The sequence below is a fragment of the Megalobrama amblycephala genome, linkage group LG10 (assembly GCF_018812025.1).
Source record: "Megalobrama amblycephala isolate DHTTF-2021 linkage group LG10, ASM1881202v1, whole genome shotgun sequence".
Taxonomy (NCBI): domain Eukaryota; kingdom Metazoa; phylum Chordata; class Actinopteri; order Cypriniformes; family Xenocyprididae; genus Megalobrama; species Megalobrama amblycephala.
Window position 1 is genome coordinate 25,805,497 of NC_063053.1, and position 18,454 is coordinate 25,823,950.

An 18,454-nucleotide genomic window follows, 5' to 3' on the forward strand; every position below is an offset into this window, starting at 1 on the left:
TAATGCATAGTGTTTCCTTCTGGAGCATCAGTGAATGTTTGAACCTTTTTTAATAGTTGAGTTTGAGTCCCTCAGTTGTCCTCAGTGTGAAAAGATGAATGTCAAAATCATACAGCCACTGCTGGAAAGGGTTCAAATATGCAAAAATGCTTGAAAACTGATGAATCTGCAGGACCTGGAGGAATTTTCTGAAGAACAGAGCTTAGTTTAACTGCTCAGGACAAACAAGAGACTCATGAACAACCATCACAAAACATAAAAACAGTCGTGGATCATCAGGTAACCACACACAGTATTGAGAATAAATGGTTCACATACTTATGAATGGGGTTATTTTAATAAATTCAGCTATTGTTTTGTCTTGTGAACTAAATGCAAACATCTTTTATGTAAAATATCTTACTCCGGACAGTACTAAACAAAAACTAACATGCATTTTTTATTATCCCTCTTATTTTATTAAAATAATTCTCATTTTCACAGATTCTGCAAGGGGTTCACATACTTTTTCATGCCACTGTATCTTTACAGAAAATTACTGTATTGAGCTTTAAAATACTACAACTTTAAAACATAAAATAATTTTCTGGCCATGGTAATGGCAAAAATAAATAAAATAAAATAAAAAATAGAACATAAAATGTAAAATATAACTTCCAAAGCAACAACCAAGACTCAAATGAAACCTTGACATACTGTAGTAAACTCTTAAACATAAAGGTTCTTTATTGGCATTGATGTTTTTATAAATAACCTTTAAAATCCATTGAATCTTTCCATTCCACAATAGATTCTTTAAAGTAGAAAAGGGTTCTTTAGATTATTAAAATGTTCTTCACACTTAGAAAAACAAAAAGGTTCACTGAAAATGGTTCTTCTACGGCACTGCTGAAGAAAAAAAAAAAAAAAAACCCTTTGGGAACCTTTATTTTTAAGAGTGTACTTGAACCTGACAAAGTCTATAACAGTATGATTAAATTAAAAATAATAAAAGTTTTACCTCATAACGAGGTCTGGGTCTATGTTTTTGCAGCTAGATTGCTGTGAAATCCCATGTGTATAAATCTGAACAACATTTTTGCTAAATGAAACTGTGTTTTGCGACACTCATCCATGCCAAAAAACATGCACCAATCCCGAGGGCAGTCGTGAGTACTGGTGAGGGTCAAAAGTGTACAGTACAAATCTCATGTGAATGCATTATTTAGAGCACAAGGAATGTAACCTTGCATGAAACAGATGGCCGGGCATATGCTCTCCTGAAAAACCTGCTAACACGCTGCTGTCCATGTGAGACTTTACGTGCTAGAACTCATCATCGCCTGTTTATGTGCCTGTAACACGCTGGGACATGGCCTTTTATAAAGATCACTACAGTTACAATCTTATCCCACATCACAGTTGATGAACATGAAGGTCAATGAGTTTCCTTCAGTCTAGATGGAGTGAGAATGTTTGTTCTGTCCTAAAAACAGGGATCTCTTGTGGTTCCCAAATGGAAAGCGAAGCATTATTTATACATGTCTGTTAGTGACGACATTGCAGGAGTGACAGGTCCATGGAGAGTTCATTTTACAGCTGACTCCCAAACACCTCGGTGCGAAAACGAAAGGAAAGCAGAGAATCTGAGACCAAGCAGGGTGGCAGAGATGTCAGAAGAGGTGAAGCACTGCCCTTTATGCCCCCAAGCAAGCAGTAAAGATAGCGAGGAGAGTTAGTATGAGAGGCCAAAGATGGGACTCCAAGAGTTTGGAGGCTGAGGACTTGTTTCCACCAAAATAAGCCACCTGAGCTGCAGAGAAGAGGGAAGAGAAGCAAACTATACTGTATAAAATGACTTTTGAAGTACATTTTACACGAAAATACTATCTCAGTCTTTCTACTTCAAAATGTCATGTTTAATTCAATGTGTTACTCACCATTTCTTTGCAAATATTTGTAAAATTTACTAGCACTTGAAAACTTTCAAATAAATCCTATACCATTTTTGTCAATGAATTTACTATTTTCAATTTTCAATTTATTGGGTGAAACGAAAATAGGAAAATATTAGACAATAGTTGATGTACAGTATCATGTATAGTTATAAAATTAATTTCCATCATTTGGTCTTAGAATTGAGAAATGTTTTAAGTTTATATTGAAATCCCCAACTTGCAGACATTGGTATCTTTGCAAATCTGAGCACAGTTTTGAGACATTATTGAAATCTTATGGTCATGGCAAACTAACTAACGAAATAACCACAACCATCCAGGGGTGCGTTTCCCGAAAGCATTGTTAGCCAACTATGGTCGTAAGTCCCATTGAACTCTATTGGTAACGACGGAACTTGCGACCATAGTTTGCTTTGGGAAATGCACCCCAGAGCAACAACCAAAACTGAAATTAAACCCTGACATATTTTTATTGAGAAAGTCATTATTCATTATAATTCATTGTTAGTCGCCATTTCTTTGTAAATATTTGGGATGCACGTGTACTTTCAGTGTACTTGCCTTAAAAAGTACTGGATAATATAAGGTAACTACATGGGTTAAGGATAGGTTTAGTGGTAGGTTTAGGGTTAGTACCTAGTTATTAGCCAGTTATTGTATTTATTATTATAAGTACATAGTATGTACATGGGGAACAGGACTGTGAAATAAAGTTTTTGTGAAATTTACTAGTAATTTCTGAGTGAAAATTGTTTAAAATAAACAACACCAACTTTTAAACTTAAAATTAATTGGGAGAAATAGAACAATATAGTTGATGTAAAGTAAGAAAATGGAGATAGAGCATTAATTTGCATCATTTGGTCTTGGAAGTGAAAATGTTTGAGTTTATATTGAAATCCCTGATTTGCAGACTTTGGTATCTTTGCTCTGAGCAGACATTATTGAGATCTTTTTCTGACACAAATACATTTTAAATGATTAGTTTTAGTATTTTTCTCAGCTACACCCCCATCCCTAAAGCTGAAGTGAAACTCTATGTAAGTGAAATGTGAGAAAACAGATTTTCTCTGGGGCTTCTTATTGCATCAATCCACCCTAATCATCTGGCTTTAGTCAACTCACCTACACACGCCGTCCCTTCATCATTAGGCTCGTATCCCTGGTTACACCTCTTGTTTGCACGGCACTTGAAGCTCCCGTAGGTGTTTGTGCAAACGGGTCGCTCAGAGGGACAGACAGACGGGAACTGTGTGCACTCGTCTCGGTCTAGAGAGTGAAGAGGAGTGGAATAAACATAAGGTCTGATTGATATGATGTGGTCATGTACACACTGCAAAGTTTTACGTTTTTTTATACTTTAAGTTATCATTACATGTGTCTCAGTATAGTTATCAGTATAGGAGTCGCTCCTACTACCTCAAACTAATGATGACTGACATGGCTTTTGTTCCAATACCTGCTGAGCTGTCTTTCTGTCTGTTGCCCACACAGTTAGCTTCCTATTAAGGCAACATCCTAACTGAAATGGAACCTCATAACACAAGTGGCTGATTTGGACTACTCTGCACCACATTATACAAACAGGGATTCAAATGTGAATCACATAGGAGAACTGACTCACAATTTCAATAAAGTTCTTGTCATTAGCATGTTGCTAAGCTTTATTTAGTACTATACACTGTAGAGGTCAAAAGTAGAGTGTCACATGATCCTTCATAAACCATTTTAACATACTGATTTATACATTTTGTGATTGACATTACTCTTGCTTTGTCCACCATCTTTCAATTTATCATCTTGTTGCAATGCATTATGGGATTTAGGACTTATAGGAGGTTAAAGGTCACAGAGCTTAAAAACGTACCAGTGCAACGGCCGTTTTCGTTGACTTCAAATCCTGGTCCACACTGTGAAAAGAAAGAGCATTTGTTGAATACAACAATTATACTTTTCAAAGAAAGAAAGAACACATCACTCTTTTCTCCAGAGCTGCATTATAGCTGAATTGAACTAATTTTATCATTGATTAACTTTACACAGTAATTGAACCAAACTGAATCAACACTGAACTGATTTCAACTGAATAATGATTGTTTGCTATTGTCTTTGTAGTTTGCATCAGTGAATCATTATGTTTCCTGTTTATCACTGTAAAGCTGCATTGAAACAATCTATATTGTATGCACTATATAAATAAAGGTGACTTGACTTGAGTGTGTACCTCGATCTCCAGTGCTGGGGTCGCCTCCTCCTCATTCTCAGGGTAATAGATCTCCATCACTTTGTTCATATCACTGGGCTCCAGAGGCCTAGCCACAGAACGTCCATCTGGCCAAAAGACTTCCACACTGGTGGCCACATCTTTCCCTGTCAGGGTGGCAAAGCAGCAATTCTTTCAGTACTTTATGAACAGTCTGCCTTCATAACTTCCCCTCAGGCTTAGAAGACATAATGAATGATTTCTTTTCTTAATGTACAGCTCTCCATGGAAAAAATACCATTCTGGAGAAAGGGCCCTCCCAAGAAGTTTCTCGGCAAAAGCCAGGTTGGAATAGGCTCTGGTTTGGCACATACCACGTAGACTCTTAAACAAATGCACAAGAATGTGTTCAGTCTCAGCTGTGGGCAGCGTCGTGAGCAGCGAGGCCTGAACACGTCTCATTTGATGTCGGCAAAACCGGTTTCTCATGACTGCCGGTGTGTGGGGTTCACAGGCCAGAGAGTTTCTGGCATAGCAGCCACTGAGGCATTACAGCAATGAGGTTCTCATATGCCAGACCGATGAAATCTGTCTGTTGTTCAGTGGCTGAAATAAGGAGCCATATAAATGGCACAGTGGTTGGAAAGCACTTAATTTAAGAAGGTTTACAGCAGCATCCATTTACTGACTTCAATCTGATTGTCAAAGACACTTTCTCACAGACAGCGGGACAGCAATTAACATGGCCGTTGGAAGAGACTGTCATAGGGATCATGAATGGAGAGATCATCCATTAGAAATGAATGTGGTGGAGGAGCAAGGCAGAACTTCAAAGGAGCAGAAATGAGGAGGGACAGGGTGGGCTCTAGACTTTCCTTCCATTATAGTCTTTAGTCAAGCAGGAGAGAAGCTGACCGCCTTCCCAGTTCTTAATTAAAGTGACATTTCTTAGGTAAACAGATCCACTGGGCTCCTGGCATGGCCCAGACTGGCACAGGTGCTTCTTCGAGACAACATGCATGACATTTCACCAACGCTTAGTGAAATACACAGTTTAGTTGGGGAAGACATATTGGGCATCTGTTGGGTTTTTATTTAATAAAGGGGTAACTCTTTACAATAAGATCTGTACATCTATTACCTTCATGTTAGTTCACAGTGCATTAACTAATGTTAACAGATACAACTTTTGATCTCGAAAATGTATAAGTAAATGTGTGGGATTAACATTAAGATTAATAAATGCTGTAGAAGTATTGTTAATTGTTGGCTCTATCATGACCACTCTCGGAAGATTTTTAGCATGTGTGGGATTACAAATTTAAGAATCTGTTTAAGATCTGCTGATCCTACGTCCTGATATAACATCACATGAAATACTAAGGTAAAGTACATCATATTTAGCATTTTAAGGTAAAGTTTGGAGCAAAAGGTCCAGTTTAGTCAAATGAGCCAGATTACAGAGACTCTTACCTTTTGTCTTTAATGGCTCTTGGAGCCCATGTCCCATTTTTTAATAGTTATGCTGATTGGATTAGGATTTGTCACACTCTACACTTTAGGGGTGGGTTCTTATACCTGGATACTTAATTTGCATGCTTTGTTTAAGGTCGCCAGCCAGGTGCTTTGTCTCCATTTAAAAGCACTGCCTCCTAAAATCTATATTATATAAGCTATAATGTACACTGCCTTAGTGGACTTGATGATACATCCATGTCTCCTGGTCTTCACTTCTAAAGTCGCTTCCAAACACATGGTAATGGATATGACAACATTAATGTATTTGGTCATGGCAGAATAGATCTGCTATGCTGCTGATATTGTTGCTGCTGCTGCTGCAGAGCAAGGACAGTGACTTGCTACTGCGAATACAAACACTGATATGCAGACTGCTGCTGCACAAATAGAATATATAAAATTACTCATAGTAGATCTATACAGGTGGAGCTGGGGGAGGTGGAGGGTTTCAGAGAAACTCTGCAGCGTGCTGCAAACTGCTATAGGAAACTCTAACCAGCTATTTATATGTTGAGCAGCAAGCTCATTGACTGCAGATGCTACAGGAACCAATCAGCTTTGTGCCATGTAGTAAACAATGTAAATATCATCAGGTTGGATTAAGGACCCATCAGCCTGTGCCATCTAGAGTTTTGTGACAGAACTTGGTATTTCACTAATGTAGTTAACTAATGTTAAAGGGTTAGTTCACTCAAAAATGAAAATAATGTAATTTATTACTCATCCTTATGCCGTTCCACACCCGTAAGACCTTTGTTCATCTTCGGAACACAAATTAAGGTATTTTTGTTGAAATTCGATGGCTCCGTGAGGCCTGCATAGCCAGCAATGACATTTCCTCTCTCAAGATCCATTAATGTACTAAAAACATTTAAATCAGTTCATGTGAGTACAGTGGTTCAATATTAATATTATTGAGTGACAAGAATATTTCTGGTGCACCAAAAAAACAAAATAACGACTTATTTAGTGATGGCCAATTTCAAAACACTGCTTCATTAAGCTTCAGAGCGTTATGAATCTTTTGTGTCAAATCATGATTTGGTTCGCATGTCAAACCGCCAAACTGCTGAAATCACGTGACTTTTGCGCTCCGAACCGCTGATTCAACACAAAAGATTTATAACGAAGCTTCCTGAAGCAGTGTTTTGAAATCGGCCATCACTATATAAGTCATTATTTTGTTATTTTTTTTTGGTGCACAAAAAAATATTCTTGTTGCTTTATAATTGTCACGGGTTGCACACAAACAAGATGGTAAGAATCCAAGTGCAGCGTATTTTATTGGGCAATCCAAAGTCGTAATCCAGAGAACAGGCAAGGGTCAAAATCCATATAACAGTCCACATCAAACAAAGCCAGAGGTAACAAAAGTGCACGTAACAAATATTATAACAAACCACAAACAATTGCAGAAACAACTGAGACTAAATAGACAGACACTAATGAGGAAACACAAAACAGCTGGGTGCAATGACATGGGATAATGAGTCCAGGAGGTGAGTTATGGGTAATGAAGTCCAAAACAGTGAAACAAGAGTCCATGTTGGAGTGCCCTCTGGTGGCTAAACGGGGCACTCCAACTCATGATCATGACAGTACCCCCTCCTTACGGAGCGGCTACCAGACGCTCCATGAAAAAACAAAAAAAAAAAAAAAAAAAACGCAACTCAGGAGGGAGGTGGACTGGAGGAGGACCAGGGGGAGGGACGGCGGGCCAAGACCAGAACCCCCAACCGAAGGCCAGGGGGGAGCCGGAGGAACAGACCACGGGGGCTCTAAGAAGGTTGGGGTCCTGGCTGAATGCCAGGGCGGCACTGGAGGAACTGACCAGGCGGGTTCCCTAGGGTCTGGAGTCCTGGCTGATTGCCAGGGCGGCGCTGGAGGAACTGACCAGGTGGGTTCCAGCGGTTCAGACGGCTGGGACAGTGGCAGCAGGACAGGCGGCCTGGGCGGCGGCAGGGCTGGCGGCCTGGGCGGCAATGGCGGCAGGGCTGGCCAAGGGTGCTCCGTGGTGGTATCAGGGAGAGCGGGCAGCTCGGTGATGGCAGCGGGCTCAGGCTGGGGCTGCTCTGGGACGGCAGCGGGCTCAGGCTGCTCTGGGACGGCAGCGGGCTCAGGCTGCTCGGGCTGCTCTGGGACGGCAGCGGGCTGCTCGGGCTGCTCTGGGACGGCAGCGGGCTGCTCGGGCTGCTCTGGGACGGCAGCGGGCTGCTCGGGCTGCTCTGGGACGGCAGCGGGCTGCTCGGGCTGCTCTGGGACGGCAGCGGGCTGCTCGGGCTGCTCTGGGACGGCAGCGGGCTGCTCGGGCTGCTCTGGGACGGCAGCGGGCTGCTCGGGCTGCTCTGGGACGGCAGCGGGCTGCTCGGGCTGCTCTGGGACGGCAGTGGCCTCGGGCTAGCAGACTGCTCCGAAGTCCATAGGGCTCGAGTTCATCTTCAGCGCACACAGGACAGCCAAAACATAAAAAGTGAGCACAGCCCTCTGGGCCAAGACAGGACTGACCAGGAGAGCAGGCTGCTCTGGAGCGGACTCACTGGCTGGAGCAGGCTCTGGAGCGGACTCACTGGCTGGAGCGGACTCTGGGGAGGCCTCCAGGTCTTGAGGGATGGAAGCCTTCCTCCTCCTCTTCCTCTTCTTACGTGTGGGAAGCGGAGACTCAGTACCCACCTCCTCTGTGGCCTCTGGAGCGGATTTACGGGCTGGAGCTGGCTTTGGAGCGAACTTGCTGGCTGGTGTGGGCTCACGGGCTGGAGAGGATTCACAGACTTGAGCGGATTGATGGACTGGAGCGGGTGCTGGAGCAAACTGATGGACTGGAGCAGGTGCTGGAGGTATCCGTATCTGCCCATTCCCACGCAGATACAGGTAATTGGAGAAATTCCAAAAGCTTAACCCTCTCACCCACTCCATCTCCCACTGCGGCAGAGGTTCATCCAGACAACCGTTGAATATTTCCTTGAGCACCGCATCAGGAAGACTTAACCTCTCCGCCCGTGACCAGAACTTCTGGGTGAAGGCCCTCACCTCCATTCTCCTCTGCTGAAGTTTGGTCAGACAGGACTGCCCCTCCCCAGCCCCAGAAGATGGCCGGATCTTTCCGCTACTGGATCCTTGCATGGTGGTTTGTTCTGTCACGGGTTGAACACAAACAAGATGGTAAGAATCCAAGTGCAGCGTATTTTATTGGGCAATCCAAAGTCGTAATCCAGAGAACAGGCAAGGGTCAAAATCCATATAACAGTCCACATCAAACAGAAAGCCAGAGGTAACAAAAGTGCACATAACAAATAATATAACAAACCACAAACAAAGGCAGAAACAACTGAGACTAAATAGACAGACACTAATGAGGAAACACAAAACAGCTGGGTGCAATGACATGGGATAATGAGTCCAGGAGGTGAGTTATGGGTAATGAAGTCCAAAACAGTGAAACAAGAGTCCATGTTGGAGTGCCCTCTGGTGGCTAAACGGGGCACTCCAACTCATGATCATGACAATAATATTAATATTGAACCAGTGTACTCACATGAACTGATTTAAATATGTTTTTAGTACATTTATGGAATTGAGAGAGGAAATGTCATTGCTGGCTATGCAGGCCACACTGAGCCATCGGATTTCAACAAAAATATCTTAATTTGCGTTCTGAAGATTAATGAAGGTCTTAAGGGTGTGGAACGACATGAGCGTGAGTAATAAATGACATTATTTTCATTTTTGGGTGAACTAAGCCTTTAACAAATGAAACCTAACAAAAAGAACCATGGCATTTAATTAATGAATTATTTTTATTTTTTTAATGTACCATGGTATTTTTTGTCTGAGAAATGTAAAAATTCAAATGACCTAAAAATGTAAATCTAAAAAAGTATTCCTTAATCAAATCTCAAAATTAAAATGTTTTTGGATTTAAAAAATTACACTAAGAATATGTAAGATTCTGCACTATTTCTAGGTCACTAATTAAATATGCAAATTTGTGACACCATTGTAAAGTATGTTCTATTTCTATTCAGTTTTTGTGTTTCTGTGTCCCTCAGTTCTTCAGTTAATTTTTCTCCATAATCACTGATTAAGTTAAAGCTGCAGTCTGTAACTTTTTTTGGTTAAAAATTGTCCAAAATCAGTTTTTGAGCAAGTACATAACCAGCCAGTGTTCAAAACTATCTCCTTACCTTAGCTCGATTCACAACAGTAAGCTTGTAAAAATGTTTTATAATAAATCGATTCTGGTGGATTTCCACGGGAAATTCGAGCATGCAGCAGTTCGTCTTTGCGTCATTACGTCACGTCTGTAAACAGAAAGAAAGGAGTCCCAGCTAGACTATGCATATAGGACGCTACTGGTAGCGGATCATTTATAGCCTTTTCTCATAGCAGCTGCAATAATTACACTTATCATTTTGATGGCGGATTATAATCCAGAAAGGTCCAAATGACAATCATCAGCGACAACTGGAGATTCAGCCGTGGTCAAATAGCAAAAGACTTGACTACAGACATTGAAATCTACAAGTAACACTTATATACTCACTAAATACACAGTCAAGAATTTGAGAACAAAGTATAACAGCAATAATAATTTGCACGGTTTGATGCTATATAAGCTAAGCAATCCTTAGATTTAATCACCATTGGCAGCGTGAATTATTGTACCTAATGCTTTTCCCCTCAGTTGGTCAGAACAAAAGTGGCAGAAATGTTACTTACTTGTTCAGATGACATTTTCCGGTGAAAATTCTTACTTTGGTCATACTTCAAGACTACAATCTGTGATTCCGAAGTACAGTATCAACACTGGTGTGGTGACTGACAGCAAACATTGGATTCATCCACGCTGACGAGCTGTGCCAATGCACAATGCACATAAAGATAATAATTCCGCATATAACTGCAATTGCAGGTTTCAAACAGAGATGGCGGCTAAGAGGCAAATCTTACGGACATCAGCTTTAGGCAGGTCTCTTGTGTTAAGGTAACGATCTCAGTGTGTGTATATAAGCCTTCAGTGCATTCTGTTCTCTGTTCCGATTTGTTTTTGGTAGGTGTTGTTTTATTCTCCTTTTATCTCCCATTCTTGTGTGATTTGATTATTATATTAAAGACTTTCATTTTTGAGTAATTCTTCATCAAGTGATTATTGCAGCAACCAAGCTGTGACAGAACATGGAACCCTCATATTGAGTGATATTTTTGCAGTGTTTTTCCTCTTTTTTTTTTTTTGCTGTTGTGCAGATTCTCTGCTTGGAGCAGGGAGACCATCCACTGGAAGAACATACCCGGGACTTCATGAAACTAGCCTGCCTAACTCACTAACCAGACCGCTCTCTGTCTCGCTGAACGGTTTAAGGCCTGTTGAGGCCTGTAGACCTATCAGCTCCGTCTTGGCTCCTCCCATTGTCCTGATGGCTCCACCAGGCTCCTTCATCCCAGCCTGCACTTTCGGCTCCGTCTGGCTCCACCTTCATCTTCAGTCCCACTGGCTCCTCCTCAGTCCTCAGGATCCCTGATTCCACCTCGGACACTGGTCGCCATGGCTCCACCTCCATCTCCAGTGCCAGCAATGTTGTGTGGGCTCTTCTTCAAGTCAGCTCCACCTGGGTCTTCATCTCCCGCGGCTCCGTCTCCATCAGTCATCCCCAGGGGGTTGTCAGCCAAGTCAACACCATGGCTCTTCCCTTCATTAACTCCACCCTGGGGTTTCGTCCTGGGTGGACTCTGGGTGACCATCTGGCTCCCCCTGCTCCTGGCTCCTCCCTGGCTCATCCACTCCCCCATGGATTGTTTGGTTCACCCCAAACTTTCTCTCTCTCTCTTATAGTTCACGTCCTCCTCCAGAGACCCCGCCATCCCTCTTCAGTTGGAACTTATACTGCGCAAGGACGTGCCTTTCTGGGAGGGGGCGTAATGTAACATGTATGTTCTGTTTCTATTCAATTTTTGGATTTCTGTGTGCCTCAGTTCTTCAGTTAATTTGTCTCCATAATCATTGATTAAGTTAAGCAGATCATAGTATGTTTATAAAAGCCCTCAGTTCATTCTGCTCTCCGTTCCTCGTCGTCTAAAGACTGTTTTCTTTTTGAATAATTCTTCATCGAGAGATTATTGCAGCAACCAAGCTGTGACAACCATACTGTACTGTACGATTAATCCAAAACATAACTGGTAACTTCATTAAAAACTAAAATCACCATTGTGATATATAAAGTCTCAAATGTGAAATATACAGTCGCAATCACGAGAAATAAAGATGCAACTGTGACATATAAAGTCATATTGTGAGATATAAAGTCACCATTGTAAGAAATAAAGCCGCAATTGTGAGACAAAAAGTCAGAATATGTAAAGTACTCTGAGCCAGAAACAGGGATTCTATAATCTGATGCCATAAACTGTATTTTGGATTTACTTTATAGTGATTTACAAACACTCTTACTGAAACATTGATGAGAGGCCTGAACACGTACACACATATTTACGAGCCCTCAGGGTGATAATGTGACCACTGATGGCTATCGTTTTGTTTTTCACAGCACATTCAGAACAATTCGAGCTTCCAGCTGGCAGCCTATTCCTACCACAAATCCGTCCGAAAGCTCCCAGATGAAGCCATGTGCCTCCAAGCATCTGTAACATGGCCGAGCCGTGGGGAAAAGGTCCCGCTCCGCTGCCACCGGCTGCTGCACCTGCAGGCTTCTCTCCGGGCCTACAGTCTATGAGGATATTCAAGAAGCCGGCCTCCATGAGGAGGATTATGTTTCTGAGACCTAAAGCCCCCCAATGAACATGACCTGGAGTTACATCATAATTGTTTCTCTGTAATGAGTCAGCAGAGCGAATGCTTGTTTTCCCGCTGCTCGGCGACCCTGAACATTTCTGAGATGGTGGATGCACTTATGAAATAGATATTTTACAGGTCTGCTTAATTTCATAGCTGTTCCTTTCTTAATGTGATTTTCCCGCAAAGATTGTTTAGGCATACTTTTTAGGGAAAGAGAGTGGAAAAGAAATGCATACCGAGTCCAAAGTGAGCCACTGGCTCCATCTCGCACAAGTACCCTGACCCTCCGTCTATGATACGTGTGTGAGGGCCGTTTCTCTTAGTGTAGACGATCACCTTTGCCCCACGAGCAAAAGCCCCAAACTGTGTGCGTGGAATCACACGGAGCCATTTATTAGACGAGCCCTGCAATGAGAAATCAACAATTTATAAACTCAATGTCAGAACAATGTAAAAACTTTGCAGTATTTATTATAAATGATTTATCTGTGCACATTGTTTTTTTTTTGTTTGTTTGTTTGTTTAATTCATGTGCCCTCATAATCTACAATCAAAATAGCCTTCCCTCCCTCTTGTATCGACATCTCTTCTCTTCTCTGATGACGTGTTTACTGGAATGAGGGCGGGACAACCTATCACTCACATGAGATTGACAAATAGCAACCACAACCATAAAATCAATTCCTGATGGACAAAATCAAATCCCGCCCTACATTCTTCCTTGTTTGAGAAGTCGTTTCACTTAGATATACATCACAATACATCACACAGGGCGTGGCATACTCTCCGACTATATCAATAAAACCCACCCTCAAGACTGATAGACAGTTGACTGTGTTAGGAATCGGAAATGCAAGTGTAAAGGGGTTCTCTTTGAATTTTATGATGATTGGGGCAGAAGGCAGAGGAAGTGAAATAGCAAATGGGTGATTTTCTATAGTTATTCCAAAATGTCAGGGTCACAACTCATAAGATATTGGAAATGCAACTGCAAATGGACTTTGCGTTTCCATTTGAAATTTGCCAGACATGATACATACATGGAAAAGAAAATCCAAACGCAATTGCAAATCACGCATTTGTGTTTCCATTATGGCACAACGTATGCATGCACAAATTGAAAATGCAATTACAAATACAATTTGCAATTAATTTTGAATATTGTCATTCCATACTATGGGGAAGAAAAGACTATCGCAAGTTCTGTTTCATGCTGATCTCAATTGTCTCTCCTAGACAACAATAAGGTCAATAGGAGAAACAACTGAGATTTTCTCCACTGAGAAATAATTCTAAGATAATTTTATTTCAAATTGAACTCAAATAGTTCCATGATCACATTCTTCCTAGACCATTTTATCTGATCTATGCTATCCACATTCACGTTATACTGTATCTCTGGACTCTTTTATGCAGTTGTCTCATTTGCAAATACTGCACTTTCACTTCTCAGGGAATTTAGGTCATCTGAGACAACGTTGATAATAAAAACAAGTGTAAATGATTTCACTGATTTCCTATTTAAAAGTGGCTGACCGGTCAAAAATACGTTCTCACCTGAGTGACTCGATACAAAGAAATGGGTTGAGCCGCACTTTCCCCGTGTGTCACCAGAAGATCCAGCAGTCCATCTCCATCAAAATCAGTCACAGCTGCTCCTGAAATACAGATTATTCTGCTCAGACACAGCTGTAACACATGTTGTTTTCCAATTCCTAGCATTAATACAAAAAAAATAAATAAAAATAAATTAGACCACTTTAGACCAATTCTACATTAATACAGTGGCTTTTTAATAATGATTCAGCTGAGAGTGGTGACTGCAAATGTCAGTAATTACCAGGGTGCAACTCATGAGTACAGTTACACACAAGTCTGGATTTATAATGCCATCTAGTGGTAGAGAGAGGATAACCAGGATTAAGGTTTAAAGACACACTGAATCATTCCATAACTGCTCAGTTTAGGCGTTTTGTTCATCTAATACACCTAAAACTGAACTGAGTGTGCCCAATTAATATACACTACCATTCAAAAGCTTTGGGTTGGCATTTATTTGATTAAAATATAATAAAATACAAATTTTGTGAAATATTATTACAATTTAAAATTACTGTTTTTTTTTTTTTATTTCAATATATTTTAAAATGTAATTTATTCCTGTGATGGCAAAGATGAATTTCCAGCATCATAACTCTAGTCTTCAGTGTCACACGATCCTTCAGAAATCATTCTGATATGCTGATTTGCTGCTCAAGAAACATTTCTTATTCTTATTGCTATGCTGCTTAATCTTTTTTTTTTTTTTTGAAAATATTGTACTTTTTTCAGGAGTCTTTTATGAATAGAATGTTCAAAAGTACAGCATTTATTTGAAACAGAAAGCTTTTGTAACATTATAAATGTCTTTACCTGTCACTTTTAATCAATTTATTACATCCTTGCTGAATACATTTCTGAACTGTAGTGTAACTTTTTCAGTGTAACGATTCATCATGCTGAACCAATGTTTAAACAAACTTATTCCTTCATTTTCTTTTCTTTTTTTGTCAATTGACTAACCAATTAATGTTAAACTACCTCAACCGAATAATAATAAACCTCAGCATGATAAACTGTTTCTTTAGCTTGACATGGTGACTAAACTCACAATGTCCAAATGGATTATAAGGGCAATTTTATGGTCCATGAAGAGAAATGAGAAGCTGCACACTGGTGAATTTCAGAGTACTGAACTAAAGGCTGAAGAGATTCTTTTAAGCTAATTTTAAATGTATCGGGTGGGGGGCACAGTGGATGATTGATAAGCGAGTAGGTTGTCCTTCGATATTGTCCAAAATGCATCAGGACGGATTAGAGTTTACACAACCAATATGATGTGGTGACATGCTGTGAAACAACACAAAGGTCAATACATTAACATTTTCTTTTCAATACATTTTTGACAAAACACGCTCCTCAATTTTTTAAGAGCTTTGGGTCAATTACAAGTTATTTTAGAGGGAAAATCTTACATTTACCATTTGCAAAACTCATGGAATGGATTTACAAAATAAACAGTCTTAAATTTTGATGGAACGAAAGAGCCAAACCCTTCATACCGGTTCCCCGTCCCTCTGGTTCCGCGGCCTCCCCGACGTTCAGCTCCTCGATTTGTGGATCTCCATGTTCTCTCCGAGAAACTCTGCCATGGTAAAGATTAATTACTTACTCACTTTGCCTTTTGGCTTGAGAGAGCTCCACACAAAGGAACAGTCAAAGACAAATGTACCTTGTCAGCTGCATGTTATACAACATGTCTCAAAGGAGATATTCATTTACAGGCTCATGAAACCCTGGCAATATTGATTCAGTTTAAACATTTCTAGGGCTGGTAGTTCCTACTTTGTATTTTGATGACTAATAATGCTAACTAAGAGGGATCTTTATACAAAAAGCTTAAGTCTTTGCTTTCTGAGAACTGAGGTCCAGGTTGTTTGAGTATGGGATTAGAAACAAATTTGAAACAATGTTCTGTTTAATGCTACATCCACTCTTCTCATTAGAAAGCGCTTGCATAACGAGGTCGGATGTAGGGGGGATTTCCCATCAGGTAGAGTTGTGGTTGGACTTGGTTATGTTTGTGGTCTGGCCGTTGGACATTCTGGCTTGTCGTGCCGACTGGGCTTACCACCAAATCCCCAAAATAGAGAAAGACTTTCCATAATTATTTCCTACCTTACAATGTAAATATTAAAGAAATAACTCTGTTACATAATGATAATACTGTGTTTTGTGAGGTCATTTTGATCTAATTTTGATCATAAATTATTAGAAGTATGAAGGAGGGATGTTTTAGTGAATAACGACCAAAACTTTCTGTCTGTCCCTCAGACAAAGCTAGTGAATGACTTCTGAAGACTTTAAAGGGATAGTTCACCTAAAAATTAAAATTTTATGTTTATCTGCTTACCAAGATGTAGGTGACTTTGTTTCTTCAGTAGAACACAAATGATGATTTTTAACTCCAACCGTTGCCGTCTGTCAGTCAAATAATGCGAGTGGATGGGAACTTCTACTATAAGAGTAAATAAAACTTGCATAGACAAGTCCAAATTAAACCCTGCGGATCGTGACGACACATTGATGTCCTAAGACACAAAACGATCGGTTTGTGCGATAAACCGAACAGTATTTATATCATTTTTTACCTCTAAAACACCACTATGTCCAACTGCGTTGAGCACTCGTTAGTAAGGTCTGATCGCGCTCTGACAGCGGCAGTGATGTCTAGCACTCATTGAAGTATATGCGCGAGACATCACTGCCGTTGTCAGAGCGCGATCAGACCTCACTAAGCGAGTGCTGAATGTAGTTGGACATAGTAGTGTATTATAGTTAAATACTGTTCGGTTTATCGCACAAACCAATCGTTTTGTGTCTTAGGACATCAATGTGTCGTCACGAGCCGCAGGGTTTAATTTGGACTTGTCTATGCAAGTTTTATTTACTCTTATAGTAGAAGTTCCCAGACGGCAACGGTTGGAGTTAAAAATCATCATTTGTGTTCTACTGAAGAAACAAAGTCACCTACATCTTGGATGCACTGGGGGTAAGCAGATAAACATCAAATTTTCATTTTTAGTTGAACTATCCCTTTAAATATAGCAAAAGAGTCATATGGACTATTGTTATGTATTTTTAAGGCACTTTTTTGCCACTTTTGGAGCTTGACAGTACTTGATCACCATTCACTTACATTGTATAGAAACAATCAGTGTGGACATTCTGCTAAACATCTCCTTATGTGTTCAGTCTAAGATTCATGTCAGTTTAGTATTTTTGTTCATACCTGAACAGTCTGTTGGCTGACGGTCCTCTGTAGGCAATGTTGTTGAAAAAAACCTCCAGTTCATTGTCATTATCAAAATCAGCTACGATGACAGTGCGAACAGGAGACGGCATGGAAAACTTCTGTGTGGCAATGTCCTGTTACAGAGATCAGAAGTTGAGACTTGGGATCAATCAACCAAAGAATGGCTCGCTTGTAATGTATTTGTGTCTACAGATTAAACTGGTAGAATTTGTTTTTTTTCCTTCTCTGACAGGAGAATGTCAGCTTTAATATTTGGAGAGTCAGATGTATGATATCTATGACATAAAGATCTAAGCTGCAGGTAAATCATAGTCTAAAAACTTCAGGGAGTGGGAGCAGAAAAAAAGTAACTGCTATCGTCACGCTTCAATAGTGCAGCAACGAGTCATGGAAGAGTTATTGAGCATGCCGGCACTCTCTCAAGTATTAACCCCAATTTTAATTATAGGGCTCATAAAACCTGCAGGTGAAAGCCCATGAAGTGACCTTCTGCTGTCTGGTTGAAGGAGAGGTGATGGCCATCTCTGGACAGGACCCAGGAGAGGAGGTACAGTTGAGCATGAGACAATACTGATCATCCCATGGATGGATAGATGATGGACGGGTGAATGGACGGACAGATAATATTTTTTCATTGATAGATAGATTTTTTTTTACAGAAGGACATGCAGAGACAGAAACAGATAGATGATAGATAGATAGATAGATAGATAGATAGATAGATAGATAGATAGATAGATAGATAGATAGATAGATAGATAGATAGATAGATAGATAGATAGATAGATAGATAGATAGATAGATAGATAGATAGATAGATTCCTATTTCGTCTACCACAAAAATATAAGATTACACACTTACGCTGGTGTGCTTGTTCAGCCAAAGTTTAATTAACACATGGAATAACAGAGCATCTTAATCACAATGCAATTATACATGGCAAAGGTCACAATACCCTACGCTGATGCACAAATCCTCCTGTAAGCTCTCCCATGAGACATTAACCCAACAACTGACCCCCATAAAACAGCTTCCTGCTGACATTTATCTCTGTGCTAAAGAAGCCAATCACTGCCGCTAACACTGGGATCAAACTAAAGCCAAGGAAGACTTACACACATAGAGCTGATCCATCCATAACAAGTCCAGTCAA

The 18,454-nt window shown here is 40.5% G+C and overlaps 1 protein-coding gene across 1 annotated transcript in view; it reads right to left on the reverse strand.

Annotated features, from left to right (window-relative positions):
• Nucleotides 1-701: 701 nt before the first annotated feature.
• Nucleotides 702-18,454, reverse strand: part of crtac1b (cartilage acidic protein 1b) — a 36,185-nt gene continuing 18,432 nt past the window's right edge. The window contains exons 8-15 of the mRNA XM_048205566.1: nucleotides 17,277-17,413; nucleotides 15,547-15,629; nucleotides 14,003-14,103; nucleotides 12,682-12,850; nucleotides 4,162-4,307; nucleotides 3,805-3,847; nucleotides 3,063-3,206; nucleotides 702-1,792 (exon numbers count right to left, since the gene is read on the reverse strand). Of these exons, the coding sequence (XP_048061523.1) occupies nucleotides 1,677-1,792; nucleotides 3,063-3,206; nucleotides 3,805-3,847; nucleotides 4,162-4,307; nucleotides 12,682-12,850; nucleotides 14,003-14,103; nucleotides 15,547-15,629; nucleotides 17,277-17,413 (939 nt within the window). The 3' untranslated portion in view covers nucleotides 702-1,676. The remainder of the gene's footprint in view (nucleotides 1,793-3,062; nucleotides 3,207-3,804; nucleotides 3,848-4,161; nucleotides 4,308-12,681; nucleotides 12,851-14,002; nucleotides 14,104-15,546; nucleotides 15,630-17,276; nucleotides 17,414-18,454) is intronic.